Source organism: Acanthaster planci, linkage group LG04 (assembly GCF_054643075.1).
Source record: "Acanthaster planci isolate LZ-2023a linkage group LG04, COTS_SCS, whole genome shotgun sequence".
Classification (NCBI taxonomy): domain Eukaryota; kingdom Metazoa; phylum Echinodermata; class Asteroidea; order Valvatida; family Acanthasteridae; genus Acanthaster; species Acanthaster planci.
The window spans coordinates 7,828,473-7,845,661 of NC_141780.1; the positions used below are offsets into that span (position 1 = coordinate 7,828,473).

General features: G+C 41.7%; 1 protein-coding gene across 2 annotated transcripts in view; it reads right to left on the reverse strand.

The window, feature by feature from the left end:
• The window catches only part of LOC110989609 (GRAM domain-containing protein 4-like), a 33,931-nt gene that overhangs the window by 10,145 nt on the left and 6,597 nt on the right, over positions 1–17,189 (reverse strand). For both annotated transcript variants that reach the window (XM_087135861.1, XM_087135860.1), the window contains exons 7-15: positions 12,811–12,836; positions 11,174–11,265; positions 10,597–10,688; positions 7,657–7,705; positions 7,217–7,335; positions 5,776–5,885; positions 4,523–4,677; positions 2,249–2,348; positions 517–601 (exon numbers count right to left, since the gene is read on the reverse strand). In XM_087135861.1, the coding sequence (XP_086991987.1) occupies positions 517–601; positions 2,249–2,348; positions 4,523–4,677; positions 5,776–5,885; positions 7,217–7,335; positions 7,657–7,705; positions 10,597–10,688; positions 11,174–11,265; positions 12,811–12,836 (828 nt within the window). The remainder of the gene's footprint in view (positions 1–516; positions 602–2,248; positions 2,349–4,522; positions 4,678–5,775; positions 5,886–7,216; positions 7,336–7,656; positions 7,706–10,596; positions 10,689–11,173; positions 11,266–12,810; positions 12,837–17,189) is intronic.

Consider the following 17,189-nt stretch of genomic DNA (forward strand, 5'->3'; position numbering starts at 1 on the left):
TGTCAAGTTCTATGTCCAAACACTCATCTTCTCACTCACTCACTCACTCACTCAAAGAACTTGTCAGTCACGGCATGGCTCTGGCACATGTGGTTTGAATTTTACCTTATCATCTCCTAATGAAATGCACTTGGGGCCTCATAAAAGGACCTAACTACAGATCTGAGCATTAGGTTTCCCTTGGCTTTCACTAACAGGGTAATGCAAGACGCTGTAATGTCTTTTGGGAGACACTTTATCAGGGAGGCAATCTGATTTTGATGTGTCCCTAATGCCTCAGCTCTTAGAAGATCACATTTTTTTTATTTTGTGGGAAAGTTCAGAGTGTAATATAATAAAAGTGGATAACAGTTGCTTCAAGGGGTTTTAGCATTTAGGATTGCCAGGTTGTCAAACTTTGTACACAAGACTATGAATATGCCCCCTAAACGTACCATTTGGGATTAAAATTATTACATTTCATAGCATCTACTGGTATACGGATAAAACTGGCAAAGTGCGAATGTACGTGCATACCTTCTTGTAAGATACAGTCTGCCATTTTTGAAGGAGACCGTTTTATCTCGGACAATCTGTGTGCATCGTTTTCCTGACTGCCATCCTGATCAAGACAAAAAAGGAGGGAACAAAATGTAGGAAAATATCTGTATCAAATACAACTGTGTTTAACAATTGGATTCAATTTATCACAATGGCGTTGGGGAAATTGTGAATTTAATTTTCAATCAAGGAAGATGAGCGAGTAAACCTTGTTGAGACCAAACCAATTTACAATTGATTGAAAAAGGAAATTGCAATTTCTAACATGAATTTTTAAAAGATAGGAGGAGAAATTCATATAAATCTTTAAAAACAATTCCAATGCCCACTTAATAAAAGGCATTTTTTAGGGACCTGTGTTATTTCTAATTACAAAATAGTTTTGACCATCCTATGCAAATGCCAAATAGTGCAGAACACAAAGTTTGATAAATCTGGGTTAGTCCTAAGAATATCACAGCCCAATTTCATAGCACTGCTGATAGGAGTTGTGGGCACTAAAGTATGTGCATATGGACTGGTTATGAGGTCACTAGTGCACGTCTCTGCACCCAAGGGTCTTATTGAGCCTCTTCAGCTCACTCACAAGAGTGGGGGGGGGCACAGATGTGCACAAATGGCTAAATAATGCCTGACTTTTTGTGTTAAACAACACATCTCTGTCCAAAACGTAAAATAAGAAAATGAAATTTTTCAGGGTTTTGTGACTGAACTGTTGCAATACAGGCATTAACTACAATAACAAAATAAAACTAATTCAACAATCAAAGGAATGCTTTTAGTTTTCCCTAGTTTCCATTTTTTCAAATGTTTTTCACTGTTTTCATAATGTGAGGGCACTGTAACCAGTCAACAATTTTTGAGTATTGGCTTGGACCCAAAAAACTGCACCAGTGTTGGCTATAAAGCCAACACCTGTTGAAAAGTACCACCTCCCACAAAAAACATAAACTCCTCAAAATATTCAGTGACTCCCCACCCCCCATCAAAATCTCAATACGAATGAAATTTAACATCAGTTATTTGTAAATGGTGCACGGCACAGTACATTAGCCAACTTGTGTATTTTGCACCATTTGCCAATGTTTACACCAGGAGATGCAAGCGTATGGGGAAAAGTTGTAATAAAGAATTTAACTTCAACAGAAAAACTGGCATTTGACTAGGTCAAAAGCATCTAAGTGCAGGAGGCCCCAGAGAGAGTTAGGTTTGCAGTAGCATAACTGGGGGGAGGGAAGAAATTCGCATGGATGGGGAGACAGAAATCAACACCACCGAGACCCCCTCAATTTTTAAATCTTGATACAGCCTGTATAAAGCCTATGTACAGTTTATATGCTTTCAGTAACCCCTTGAAAAAAATGCATGTAACCCAAGGTGCCCCCTCAGAAATATCATCTAGTTATTATGCCACTGCAAGTTTGACCATATTATAGCTATGATGAAAAGGCTATATAAGAGGATTTTTAACATACTTACATGTATTTTGTCTCTCATATCTTTATTTTCTATCTCTGCATTAACATTTCGAGAGCATTTTTTTAAAATTTCCCTATTCACGAGCAAGTAATAATGCCATCTGCGACACAAGCTTGAGTGCTATGCCTGAAACTGGTATCAAAAGGTTACAAGTCTTTAAAAATTTGGGACACGGTCCAGTTTTGTGATTCTTTTGTCTGGCTTTATCATCGCCGATTCATTGCATTACCTGGCAACGGCAGTTCCTCTGGTGGCAGGGAGAACATCTCCAGAAAGTCCCCTTGACCCTCAGCGGGGGTTGTTTCCGTGGCAACAGCTGGTATGACATACTGGCATCAATGAATAAAGAACTTGATTGTTATTACAGAGAACACAAAGTTACTACATGTACTTCTTTCAGTAGTGTATATAAAGATACAGACTTCAGATCAAAATTTGGAAGTGTCCTCTTTCAGGTACTTTGTAAGGAGATAACCATCACTTTTATAAAATTGAAAACACCACAGCATGAAGGCCTCAATGACATCAGTTTAATAAGGACTGAAACAAAGATAGCCCTTTGCTTTTGCTTGTGTTAATTTCCTGCAAAGAGTCATTCAGTTGTTCAGCGTGCTCAAGTCAAAGCTGTAGTTTCGTCGCTCGGTTGCATGCGAGTATAAAGTCCCGAGAAGCTCAGATCGAGTACAGCTCTCAGTTTCTCACGAGCCAAGTGTTTAAGTCATTAGATTACGGTGAGTGCCACTCTCTGAACTGAATGAATACAAGTATATTCATGCATCAAACGTGACGCATGCAATAAAATAAACAAATAAGACAATGACAAATACATTTTTTTCAGAACTTCAGTAGATCAGCCCGTTAACTACAGCTGTTGAATACCAATAAAGAGGTGAGCTTAGGTGTCCCTGAATGCCATCCTAGTCATGAACAGGCACGTTTGATTTGAGATCTGAGTTTTTGGCAAATGTGCCAGCCGTCTCAACAGGTGAGTTTAATTTATCTCTTACTGGCAGGATGAGACACAGGGTGCACCTGAATCTTGAGTCTACAGCAAGGTTCTGGCTGTTATTTAATGTTTTGAGTAACTAAAGACACCAAAATAATAACATTCTTCCTCTGAATGCTGAAGGTCAAAGGTTAATAACTTGAAAATGGTTATGCATGCTATGACATCATGCATACGTAACAACATTCCCAATTGCTCTTGTACATGTACACATGATATGCACAACTAGTACGGGTGTGTGAACTAATCAGCACTGACTGAGCAGCGTCTGGACAGAGTAAAGCTTCTCTGATAATTCCTGGGGTAGGTTGAGCAAATGGACAACACTGTGTTTTGGATCCAGATTGTGTGTGTGAGCGCCCTCTATCAGCGGTATGTTACTTAGTTCGATGCCTGTGTGCACAGGTCAGCTGGGAACACAGCATGGAAACAGTTCAGGCAGTGGACTAGGTCTAAGTCTTTGACAACTGCACATGTGTGGGCAAATGCTGACAACAGATGTAGTCGCAGCTCTGGAAGTTTATTTCAGATGCAGCCGTATCATGTATTCATTGTTGGTAAATTAAAATGACACTAAAACCCTACGATGGCCACTAAAGTACACCATCTACAAGGTAACCAGGCTGAGGTTCACTGCCTACACTGTCAGCTATCAAAAGCTTTGTGCAGTGTTATACTATTTAACAAATCATATTTGTTATTGGTGCACTTAATGTTTAATGCTCTATGCATGACAGCATATGATGGCGGAAGTACTCAGGCCGTTTCCTGCTTACAATGTAAGTACTTGTGAAGAGGCACAATCACTTCAACACTGAAGAGGTCCTCCACTGATGAAAAGTACAAACAGGAATCACTATGAAATCCAAGAGACTTGAGGAAAGGATGGTGTAAGTATGAGGCCTTAATTCCTGCAGGAAGAGCACACTACACACCATAAAGCAGAGAAGCACATCCATTTCAAGTTATTTTGTGACTTTATATCCTGGTGTATTAAGGGCTCAAAATCCAGCAGTTTGTAACTTGTGTGACCTCGGGCAAGTTGCTTTACCCTTCTTGCCTCTCTCCATCCAGATATGCATTGTACTGATGGGTACCTTTGTGAGTGGAGATAGCACACATGCCCATACATTGGCAGATCGGGGGGGGGACATGGGCCATACCCTCCCCCAGAATTTTTTTTGGGGGGAGGGGTCATTTTGCGAGCAATGAAAGATCTTCTTGATTTTCTTCTATGTGGAGGGACTGTGTCATTTCCTTTTGCTCGAAAAAGTGTGTGCTGGAGAGCCCCAACATTTAGCTTTGTGTTTCAGAAGAGCCATCTAAGGACACCTTCTGCCCAGTCTCATTGGAGTACCGCAATAAGCGGTGTATTACTGAATTCGTACCCCAGTGAAATTTGTACCCCTCTACTTACTGAAGTCTTCCAGAGCAAGTTTGACTATCACAACACATGAAGACAAACACTGCAACTCTTTTGGCCGACAGATTTCTCACCTTTCTTCTTCTTTCCAGAGTGTTCTTCCTCTGTTTCTGGGCGTGAGTGGGTAGTGATTGCCACATGATGTAGGAGGAGTCATACTTAGCTTTCACACGCGGGAACCTGCTGAATATGTTGTCTGTGATGAAAAGCTTCACCCCAAGGAATATTCCTGAATTTTTATCATTTTTTTTTTTTTTAGAGGAAAAAAGGAGAAAAAGATTTGTTGAACCCGACCCTCAATGATGCAATGAAATGGAGGATCGGTTGGAAGCAGCCACACACTGTCAAGGCTGGTGTTTGTGAAGTATCATACTTTGCAGCAAAAAAAAAATGCTGTATATGCTTTTGCTTGTTTGCTGCATTCAGCAGCAGGTTCTGGACCTTTCAGCTTTGTTTGAGTTCTGTTGTATTTGGCAGGCGGCGCAGCCACAAATGTAACTGCAGCATTGTGTGGTAGGGCGCTTGGGGCAATATGGCTCTAGCTCTATTGGGGGCAAGTTGGCCAAAGGTCAGGAGCAAGTGTCATCAAGCAGCACACCAGAGGTTGAGCTTTCATCAGTGATTTATTCTTTCTTGGGGTCAACTCCCGTGTTTCAAAAAGGAAAAATGGTGAGGGAAGCGGCCAGTCGCCAAGACCAGACTACAGGGTACATAAATCTAGCCTCAATTTTTGGGCCAACACAGTGAGCAACTCATGCAGGTAATCCGTGGTGGTCAATATGACCAACACAAATTCACCTTCCTCAAGTGCACGGAGCTCCTTGTACAGCTCCAGTATTCAATCTTGACAACTGTCGCCCCAAGCCTTGTTCCCACTGTCTAGGCTACTTGCACCCTTCCCATTGTCACAAGCTTCAGGGTCCATGTATCAACCCAGAACTTCCCAAAAAACAACTGGGTTATTCCACGAAGTTGAGGAGCGTTGGTGACATTTGGACATGAGTAAAACTCTATTGTTTTTTATGTTTTGTAATGCTTGTAATGATTCTCATAGGTTTAAAAGTATTTTGAAATCATTCAGTTGGACATTTTAAAGAAAAAGTGGATGGGAGAGGGAGTGGACACCACATTATTTTCGTCAAGTTTGGTTAAACTAAAGTTTTTGGCATTAGATTTCACCAAATGACTAGCGCAGACCATAGCTCATCATTCTGAATTTGAATTTTGGAAATTTAATCTGAAGTTTTCCTGTCACTCCATGGGCGCAACCTCCCTTCACCCCCTTTGATTCCGTCAATGACTACAACATGGCCCGATTGACACACACCTGCACCGATGAAGAACCATTCCCCGGGCAGGATCACAGATGCAATAAACGCGCAGAGCAGGCTTGTGTAGAGCTTCTGGGTAGCTTCTGGGTTGCCCCACAAGACAAGACTATAGCAACATGATAAGCAAATTGAAAAAAAAAAAAAAGCTTAATTGTTGCCGGTGAATCAGCGGCATACTTCATCCTCTCTGTAATAGAAACACTGAACATCACTGTTAATGTTAATGAGATTCATGTGGGAGAACTTAATTTAAATATTTGGTTACTTGTCTCTGCGTATGAAATTCATGAAGCACTACGTACTTAGTGTTCGGAACTTGGAGAAAAATTCACTCAGGTGGGACTTGTTGATTTTCTACCTGTCTTTTCCACTTCATATTTGCTTTGTTTGAGGAGGGGGTCTTCGTGTGGTAGGATGGCTCTGTAGAGGTGCTGGTCACCTGTTCCATCTTGCCATTCACTGGCTTTTTAGGCATATTCTTTTTTGCATCTGTCATCTGTTTGTTGTTGTGCCATGTTGATTGTTTTATGTACATGTTTTAACTTCCAATATTTAATTTTTGGTTCAATAGACAGTGGAAAAGTGTTATACAAAAAAATTAAATTAAACCTTGAACCCTTGATCTCCGGCTTCACTATGCAGTTTGAATCCAAACCAAGCAAGCTTGTGGATTTTCTCTTTCACAAGCTTCTTCAGAAATCACTGGGTGAGCAAGCAGTACTTAATCTTTCACATTAGCAATGGGGGAAAAATCAAATAATGTATCAAATTGCTGTTACTTATGTATACTTTGACATCATTTGTTTCAGTGGTCTGGTAAAAAACTGAGGCCTTGCTCTTCAATTTACATCTCCTTTTTGATCTGTGAATTACAGCTACCCAGGTTTATCTGCTTTTCTTGTTGGAAGAGAGCCACAGTAAAAAAGCAGGCCAACCCAGAGCAGACTGGATAACGGCCTTTAAACCAAAGATGATGATGAGCAGAAGCACTCCCTCATTGGTTAAACAGATCCAGGTTGGTCTGTCAGGGGTATTCATTTTGCTGCTAACAATGCAACCACAATGCAATAGTCATTTGTGAACCAGCAAAGTGCAGTTCCAACCAAAGGAGCCTCCGTTGCTAGCCTCCGTTGCTAGGAAAACTTGGTCAAGCTCTGGGCTCATTAAAAATAACGGGTTTCAAAGAGAAGTCCTGCAGTGTTAAGTTTCTTCAACTTCCTCAAGCAGAATGCCAATTTTAGGAAATACTTTCATCCTGAATGTTGTCCTGTAGATTTCTGAAATATTTCTGCACTATTTCTAAAAAGTACTTCAGCAAAATATCTCAACTTTGTCTTTAGCAGTTATCTTCCCCAAAATTTCCAATTTTCAGAATACAAGTTGAGAAAGTTGTCCACAGCCTTTTAGCAGAGGTCTGTCATTGGCTGACATACTCACTTTTGTATTTTTTCTAAGCCGTCTGCCAGCCAACCCAAGTAATTCTGGACTCGTCTTGCAACCAGGAGAACCAGCTGGAACTTGTCCGACAGCCCCAGCTGCTTGTCCATGTCATTATTCTATGGCGGAGAAAAACAAGCTTAATCATCAAATCAGGGCAGAGCAGCAGCATGCATACTTTCTGTCATTTGTTTTGATCACTAATTAAATTCAAGCCAAGATTAATCAAAAGCCTTCACCTGTTGCAGAGGCTGAACAAAACAGTCTTTGCATATGGTCTTCTAAAATCTGGTTTGTATATTTAATAACTGGATTAAGATACGTTTATGTTTTATCACATTCAGATTTAACGATTCTCTGTTTCAAAAAAAATGTGCATGCACTGGTGTTTTAATTTTGGCCAATTTGTTTGGATAATTTGATTGAGTTCAAAACATTACCTCTTCCTCTTCAGAGTAGGGTAACAGTGAAAACTTGATTGCAAAGCCCCTGTGTACAAGGAAAAGAGACAACAAAATAAATAGCTGCCACACACTGCTGAACCAACTGCAATGATGTAAAAAAATACACACCGTTGAGTAACAGGCTTGTCATGTCAATCCTGACAGAATCTTTGCCAAAACAGACATCATATTGACGCATTGCACCACAGATTTTCCACAGAAATTTTGGACTGACCTCAATATCGTTCGACGTGGCACAGAACACAAAAACATGCTTAAACCTACACTGCAACTGGCAGAGTTACAAACATGAACTTTACATCCATGTCTTTGTTTAATTGGTCGGTTACCCTACATTTGTAGCTGGGCAAGGATGACCATAGATGCTCATAAAACAATGGTTGAGGTTTGAATGGAATTAGATGCCATGCTTTGGCACCTGCTCAACTACAGCCTACAGCTACATCACATTGAGGTACTTCTTACTGACAAGACAAGCCATGTACACATGTATTTGCAATGGTAATGTCTTTTACAGCATTCCTTAATCACAGTGCAATACTGGTATTTGGGGACTATGAACAATACACAGCCCTCAAAAAGAATCTTGCTCAAAGAAACTAAGAAACCATCTTCATTTTTACACGGAAAATTTCTGTGCATTAGGATGACAATTTGTTGGTATCTACTGAGCACTTACACTATGTGCATATCTCTCTTTTGTTTTTCTTCTTGGAACAGAATTTGGACAAAGTTCTTGCCTTCTCTTCATTTGTTCCCTTAGCCCTTGTCGTTGGTTCTCTTCCCATCTCCGTCCCATCTCCGTCCCCATCCCATCCATGCCAACCCGTGCCGTTCAGAGTTTGTTTTTCACCAGTGCATAAAATACATACAGGATATTGCCACATCTCCTTATCATTTGTCTTCATGGCAAAGCGTCACTGAGTTTGCTGTATTCAACGATGCCTGTGACAGCTACATCATGTAATAACCCGGCCAAGCTGTGCTCAACAAATATTAAACAATATGAAGAGAAATAAGACTCTCATTGTGATCGCCATACTCAGCGAGTACTTGATGATATTTACCATCGTGACTTCCACTGGTTAAGGTGGATGGATAAGGCAAACACGGATAATCCTAGAACTATTGACTGTTCTTCACATGTTCACTGTGACTGATTACTTCCAGTCAGTGTGTGAGTCCTTCATTGTCAAGCAATTCAGTGTAATCGATGATCTGACGGTGACAAGACTACAAGTAAATGTACGAGGACACTGTCTCCATGCACGGGTCACTGTGCTCTCCATCACAAATTCTAGTTGCGTGTCCAAGACTTCATCTATTTTCCAACCGCACTGTTCTCTTCACATACTGATGCTTTTCATTCCATGCATGGTAGACATGTCCCCTTGAGGTGTGACTGCATGTTGATTATCCATGCATGGGTGATTTCTCATCACCCAGAATGCAGTCTGTGTATTATGGAGAGGGAATGTGTTTTCATTGCTACAGCTGGGTGTCAAACCATCCATAGGCTGTGTTCAGACAGAACAGTATAAGGGCTGGTGTCACCTACACTGAGAGCCAACTGTGGCATTGCTTTGCCCAAGTTAGCCCCATTAGGGAATGGTAAATAATGTCAACTTCTGAAACCCTGGGTGCAAACTCAAGAGAGTATCAGCTGGCTCACCGGTTCCTCCATTACAATTTAGGTATTATCATTTCCAACAGTAATCCAACAGAACCATGACCCAATTGACTTCATGTGCAAACGGCCCAATGCAAAGTTCAATTCAGTGCTGTATGTTATACAGAGAACTTTCAGCTCTAGCTTTCTCTTGCGCCTAGCACTTTGCAAGGTTATGATCCAGACTATTATGACTAGAAGTGCCAAACTGGCAAAAGATGATAGGGGCTGGTAGGGAAGTTTTTAACCTGGCTTGTGCACATGTGAGGACTTTACATTCCAACACCAATTTGGTCCCACATGCTAAGCGCGACCCACCCCAAGCGTGGATGAACCTGTGCGTGCAAACGGTTGGGCATCAAACTCAAATGCCTCTCAACCTCGTACAGCACCCCTGCAGGTCATCAAGGCTCACCATTATATCCCACAATGGCCACTGCCGGCCACAAACGTGACAGAATGCAATGCCGGTGCACTGTGGTAGTGTTACCCATCATCATTCTCTACTGCTTGGCATTACTCATCACTGGGCCTTCAGTCACAGGAAATGGGCCCTATTTATGGTCACTCACTGTTCAATACTAGGGACATACATAATTATAACTTATTCTTAACACAGCATTGTAAATTAAAATCTTTAAAAGATCCAAACTACATAAAAGGAAAAGAATTTGACTTAAAAAATTACATATAACAATTGTTACAAATTATATGCTTTGAAGAAAAAAATGTTTAAAGCTGACTTTTTAATATTTGTGTGAACCTGGTAGTCCATAGTTCCATAGAAAAGACAGACAGGAAGGTAAATGCACAGACACCATAGGCCTCACAAGACTTTGGATGAATTGTAAGATGATGGATGTTGGATGGTCCCAGGTTCGATTCCCCTCTTGGGCCATACAAGAGTCGAGTACTCCATGGCTTCTCTCTTGTGCCATGAGGATTTCTCTCGAGCTTTCCTGGTTCCCTCTCCTCTGCAAAAATCAATACTTTTGATCTCTGGCAATGCTCCATGGTCATAAGAGAGTCGCTTGGTGGTTACTTGAGGCATCTATGCATGCCTCAGGCTTGACCGTATAGTGGCGGCAGCATTCATTATTTAGCCTTGCTGCTGTTAGGACGCTTAATCCCCAAAATTACACAGAATCAAATCCAACCAAATTCACATAAGAACATCTAATTCATGTCACTTTATTCATGTTCCATGTAGTTTCGTGGACATCAATGTGTCATTTCAGCATACTCACTTTGATATCAAGTAGGTCTTGGTAAGGTGCCAGAGAGCTAGTGCCAACATTAATGATACCAGCCAACCTTTCATGACTGCATACATGTAGATCTATGGGTGAAACAGAGATAGCCTCGTTTTAACATTCACCTTATCTTAGCTAGATGGCAAGTGTGCTACTCGTAAATTGAATGAGAAGTGGTCATGTTCGCATCAGCTGAATCTGCTCCGCAAGAAGAAAAATCCATAAATTATGGAGGAGAGATTTTTCTTTAGTTCAACTGATTTTAAGATTTTGGGAAGGTATTAAATTTGCCCGACCCCCTCCCCCCAAAAATGTTGACATTCCCTCTCACTGAACTTGGCCATGACTTTGATCAGCCCAGTACCATTGGTAACAAAAAATTTGCCTTTTGTTATTTTGCAAAAAAATGGGGAGGGGTCATGGCCCCCATGGGCCCCCCTGAATCCAGCCTTAGCCCCCTTCCCTCTCATCTTTAAAAATGACAGATGAGTCACTGACATACAAACGGACATTGCTAAAATAAAAAACACTAAATGTTAACTATGACCCTGAACTGGCTCAACAAACTTACGGTAAATGCAAGGAAGGAGGCGGGTGCTGATTTCCACCCAAACAGGTTACCAACTGCCTTCAGCCACTGGATGATTGGCTGGTAGCCTGCCTCTGACAAAGACCAATCACAAACAATGAATGGCTGGGATTTTCAATGTCTTGCAGCTCATTTGTTGCTGTTACTTTTTAACATTTTCAAATGGCATTTATGTCTGCGGTAAATATTTTGATTGTTTTTGACGTTGGGTCATTCTATAAATTAGGGGTCCACGTTTTTCCATGTCCCTGTCACGCCTGACATGATTTTTGTAAGTTCAAAACGTATTTTCTCATTTTAGGAGTGATGACTTTAATGCAAATTACCTGCCAAATAAATAGAAAAATTTTGAAATCAACTTCAGTGATATTTCCATGTCAAATGACACAGGTCAGGTGTATGCGGGACACAAATATGTCACATTTTTGGGCCCCGAATTTATAGAATGACCCACTGGTAAGTTTTGTATGTGGGACCCAAGTAGAGATATGCTTGTGTAATTAGGTGTAATTAGTATTTGGGGCTCTCCCAGACTAAATCGATTGTCTTTCCCTTTTTATTTCGACTCTATCATTTTTTACAAGCCGTTTTGGTCACTGCTGATCTCATCTCAAATAATAATCACAACACACCTTACATGTAGTTAGCCCCAACTTGCACTCATAAAAAAGAAAGCCACATTTTGAAATTTCTCAAGTCCACTTCAACCAATCTGAAGCCTCTGCATCACAACCCAGCCAAATGCATGACAACAGACTGGTACCACTAACAAACTGACTTGAGATCAGAGCAGTTGCCTGATTGGAAGTCCAGGAGCTAACATTGAAGCAATGTACACTATGCACTACGCACTACCAGCCAGCTACGATTGGTTACTTGTGCTTTCACACTACACTGACACAATGGCCAATGGCACGTAATACAGTCAAGAGAGATCAGATAATAAGTTACCGTTGCATCCACAGTGTTCCTCTGACGGTTTTTTACATTTTACATGCTTTGAGCACTTCACAACCCGTTCTTTATGTGTACCAATGTGGAAGCTACATACATGTAACTGAATTGAGACCAGAGAGTGATGTTTTGAGTTTAAAGGCAGTATCTATTTTAATGTCAAAACTGACCAGTCAAGTTTGGTCCATCCATCGACTGCAAAAGAGGATAACAACTTTTAACAACACAAGTTGGTCTATCCTTTCAGTCAAAGTACAGTGTGGATGCTCATTTTCAAGTGTAAAATGTTTTTTGGCAGGGAAACACTGTCAGTGTGACTGGCCCCTTTACCATGTTTTTGTGTCCAATGAAAAATGTGCCTAGCTCATGAATATGTAACAAGTTTGCCTTTTGTTGGAAGTGGCTGGTTATTATAGCTACTAATACAGATGGTTGTGGCACATACTTCCTCAACCAATCAGCAAGTTCCTCTTTCAAGATGACAAATTTTACATACGTTTCAATTGTTTGCCTGAAAGCAAAGCATTGACTATGGTACAACTTTAAACTTTTTCCCGCAAACATCATTAAGCTTTGATTGCTGCTGTTTTTCAAATTGTGCTGTTCTTTTTCAATTTTTAATCAGAAAAGAGGCTTTAATTCAAAGGTAGTTTTGTTCTACTTACTAAAGCGCTTGATGTTTGTCTTTAATCTGTAAACAAGAAATCAGTAACAAAGTTTCAGAACAGCACTGATGAATATGCAATTTGAACTCTATACACCCATGCCACAACTTCATGGCTTTTACAAAGAGTCCTTTTAAAACTTATTGAACTGCACACATTGTTTATCTTCAGGCAAACTTGAGTTCTTGATTCTGATTGGTTGGTCCATGGCAACAAACAGTGTGACATATAACTGTGTTGTACGAACCATGTCAAACCCTGTGCATTGTGCTGTTATACCTCAATGCACTGTGCTGTTTTTACACAAGAAGCAAATGCATATCTGCATGACTGTAAATTCAAAAGTGGTGAGTTTGCCTGTGCTTATTGTAACATGCGCTTAAATGCACGTACACTCATTACATCATGTTTCTTGGCCCTTTTCAATTATCGGGGGTTGTTTTCTGGATGGTGTACATAAAGAGGACGATTGATAAAGTTACACTAAAATGGCAGAATTGTGGTACATAATAATAATAATAATAATGCAGCATTTATAAGGCGCCTGTATCTGGTGACCATTCAAAGGCGCCGGTCTGATGAAAGAGCCTCGGTCTCAAGAAGGAAAAGCTAGGACATAAAGGTGGGTTTTTAATCTCTGGGCAAAGAGTGTGGGGTTATGTGTTTCGGTTTTTAATCTCTGGGCAAAGAGTGTGGGGTTATGTGTTTCTCTCAGATCTACCGGGAGGGAGTTCCAAAGACGGGGGGCGGCACTTGAAAAGGCCCTGTCACCATAACTGCTCAGGCGGGTTCGAGGAACAAATAGTGACTTTCCTGATGACCTCAAGCCCGACCTGGAGCTGCGAACCTGTAAGAGTGATTGTAGATAGTCTAGGGCGGAACCGTGAAGTGCTTTGAATGTGAGCAAAATGATCTTGTATTGTATTCTATACTGGATAGGCAGCCAGTGAAGGGCTTGAAAAATAGGGGTGATGTGCATGGATTTCTTATGGCCAGTAAGCAGGCGTGCAGCAGCATTCTGAACCAGTTGGAGGCGACGGAGCATGTTATTAGAGAGACCAGAAAGTAAGCTGTTGCAGAAGTCGAGTCTGGAAGTTATGAAAGCACGAATGAGCTGTTCGGCTGTCTGATTTGTAAGCATTCGCCGGATAGTAGCGATGCGCCGGAGATGAGTGTATGATGTTTGACAAATGTGTGAGACGTGTTTCTCGAAGGTGATGTGCTGATCGAACAAAACGCCAAGATTACGTGCATCTGAACACGGTACTACCTGGGCATCACCAACCTGCATGTTTGGAATGTGGAATTTATTTCTGAGCTATGGAGAACAGATAATTAGAAATTTCGTTTTTTGGGAGTTGAACTTCAGGAAGTTTGCAGCCATCCACTCTTGTATATCATGTAAACAAAATGTCATGGAGTGGAGTGCATTACAGTCGTCGCCACTGATAGTCGGGCAAAATGTTGTGTACAATTGTGTGTCGTCGGCGTAGAAATGTGACTGTACACCGTGTTTGCGAGAAATGTGTCCAAGTGGAGAAGTGTAAAGGGTAAAGAGTACAGGACCGAGGACAGAGCCCTGGGGTACGCCATATGGGACACCAGTTTCTGCTGATGATGCTCCCAGAATCTGCACAGCCTGACGGCGATTACTAAGATACGATTGGAGCCAGGTCAAAGCCAATCCCTTTATACCAAAATTAACATTCAATCTTTCAAGAAGTACAGCATGATCGATTGTGTCGAATGCAGCAGAGAGGTCAAGCAGGACGAGCAGCACCGCTTTTTTGGCATCCACAGCACACATGATATCGTTGTGAACACTCACTAGAGCCGTTTCAACACTGTGGAGTTTTCTATAAGCAGATTGTAGGTTCTCCCGTAGGCGATGCTTAGTCAGATGTGCGTTTAACCTGTCCGCCACAGCCCTCTCTACTACCTTCGACACAAAAGAAAGGTTAGATATGGGTCTGTAATTGTTCATGTCGTTACAGTCTAGATTGTCTTTCTTGATGAATGGGGTAACTAGAGCAGCTTTGAAAGAGCTAGGAAACTGCCCGTCTTCAAATGACATGTTGATAAGTCGAGTTATTGGCCCAGCTAGTGTGTCCAAGCAGTTCTTGACCAGTTGTGTTGGAAGAGGGTCCAGTGGGCTTGACTTGGGCGGGGACATCTTGATGGTTTTGATGATTTCCTCTTCGGATGCAGGTGCAAAAGTTGTGAGGGAGGACTGGCACGCGGAGTCATGATGAACTACTGCAGGTGGAAGATTAATTGCCACCGCCTGTAAGTTGTCTCTAATGTTGTGTATTTTGCCGACAAAATGGGCTGAGAAGCGACTAGCTAGTTCCTCGTGGGATGAGCAGGTCGGAAGTTTTGGAGTAGAACTTCGATGCATGAGATGATTTGTTATTTTAAAAAGGGCTTTTTGGTCCCCTGCGCAGCCCTGAATTTTCTTATGGTAGTAGTCAGACTTAGCTTGATGAAACATGAATTTGACTAAGTCTCGTTGTGCCTTGAAATTGTCATGATCTATTTGGTTCTTAGTATTTCGCCATTTCCTTTCCAACTGACGACGTCGGCGTTTTTCTTTGGTAAGGCTTTCATTATACCAAGGGACAGCAGGTCGGTCCGTTATTGCATGTTTCTTGAGGGGTGCATGGTTATTTAGAAGTTGCCCCAGTACTCTATTGTACTGATCGGCTAAGGAATCCAGGGAAGTTGCAGGATTAGTTATCAGGGGGCGATGCAATAAGGTCATGGTGAAATTCACTGAGGTCAATAGACTTCAATTTCCGATAGCTGACTTGTCTTTTTGTGAATTTGGGTTTCTGTAAGTTCAAGATGCAGTGGATGACGCAGTGACCGGAAACAAACTCAGAGGGGTAGACCGATTTCAATAGAGTCTCTGATCGGCTAGTGATAATGAGGTCGATGGTATGGCCAGACTTGTGCGTTTCACAGTCGAACATTTGCTGTAAATTGAATTGTTGGATGACTGCACTGAGGAGTTTGGCTTCAGCTGTGTTTTCATTCCAGTGAACATTGAAGTCTCCAAGCACAATGAGAGTGCCAGTGAACAGCACTTGCTGGTTGAGTAGTTTGGAGAATTTATCAATGAACGGACTGAATGGGACCCGGTGTTTCGGTGAAGGTGGAGGACAATATACCACAATGAGACGGAAGTGCCGATTGTCATGCATAATATCGACTTGGATGTATTCAAAGGATGTGGACAATGGCATCTGGTTGCTAAATGGTTGCTCGGTAGTCAATGACGCCTTAAGTGCCGAATTGTAAACTAATGCAACCCCGCCACCTCTCCGACCCTTTCTGGGGGCGTGGATGAGCTGATATCCATTGGGGGTGGTGGCTGCAACATTATGGTCAGTTTGTGATCGGAACCAGGTCTCGGTGAGGGCTAATATGTCAATTCCATGGTCGAGGATATGATCCCTTATTAAATCAGATTTGTTGCAGGCTGACTGACAATTTATCAAACTGAGTTTCATTGTACTGTTTACAAGGGAAGGGTGCGGCATGTTCTGGGATTGCAGATTACTTGCCTGTTCCTTTTTTCGCTTTCCGGCCCTGCAACCTCTGTGTACGTGGCGCCGTCTACCAATTCCAAGGGACAAGATGTGGTTGAATGTCTCCCTGGGCAGTCTAGGCTGTGGGGATGGGATGCCTATGTGTATTTCTTTAAGACGATCGCTGCTGTACCGCGCCATGTTGCAAGTCTGGATGGCACATTTGGTTGGGCACAAAGAGATGAGTATTGTGCAGATCAATGCAAGCACAAGCAGGCAGTAGCACCAATGATGTATCATGGTGGTCATCACATCGCTGGTGGGGTGATCGAGATCGACATGGAGAATCCGGTTATTCTGGCAAAGTCCGAAATCCGCGGTAGTTATCACTTGCCCAGCTTAATCTTAATCAGAGACCAGGTGTACAGGCTGCTTCAGTTTCCTCATCGAAGATCTTTCCGATGGAAAATTGAGGAATAGCGAAGACCAACTCGCAAGGGGCAGCCATTCAGGCGCACGCCATAGATCGCTGATAGGTGTTACTGTTTTTTCTGTGCAAACATCTGACACCTTTTGTCTTCTTTTTTTTATGTAAAGTGTGTAAAGGTCCCTTTACCATCCTTACTACTACAAATCAAGTTTACGGGACACAGACACACAACATTATTCCATGTTCTACTCACGCTCGTATCATGCCTCTGAAGTACATGTATACAGGTGCATGTTCTTACATGAGCATGGTTGTTATGGTGTCAGATAAAACAGCCAAAATCAGTGAAACAAAAACGATTCCTTGCCAAGGCCTGAAGAACAAACTGTAAAGTTCTGGGGATATTGCTCCATTTGAAA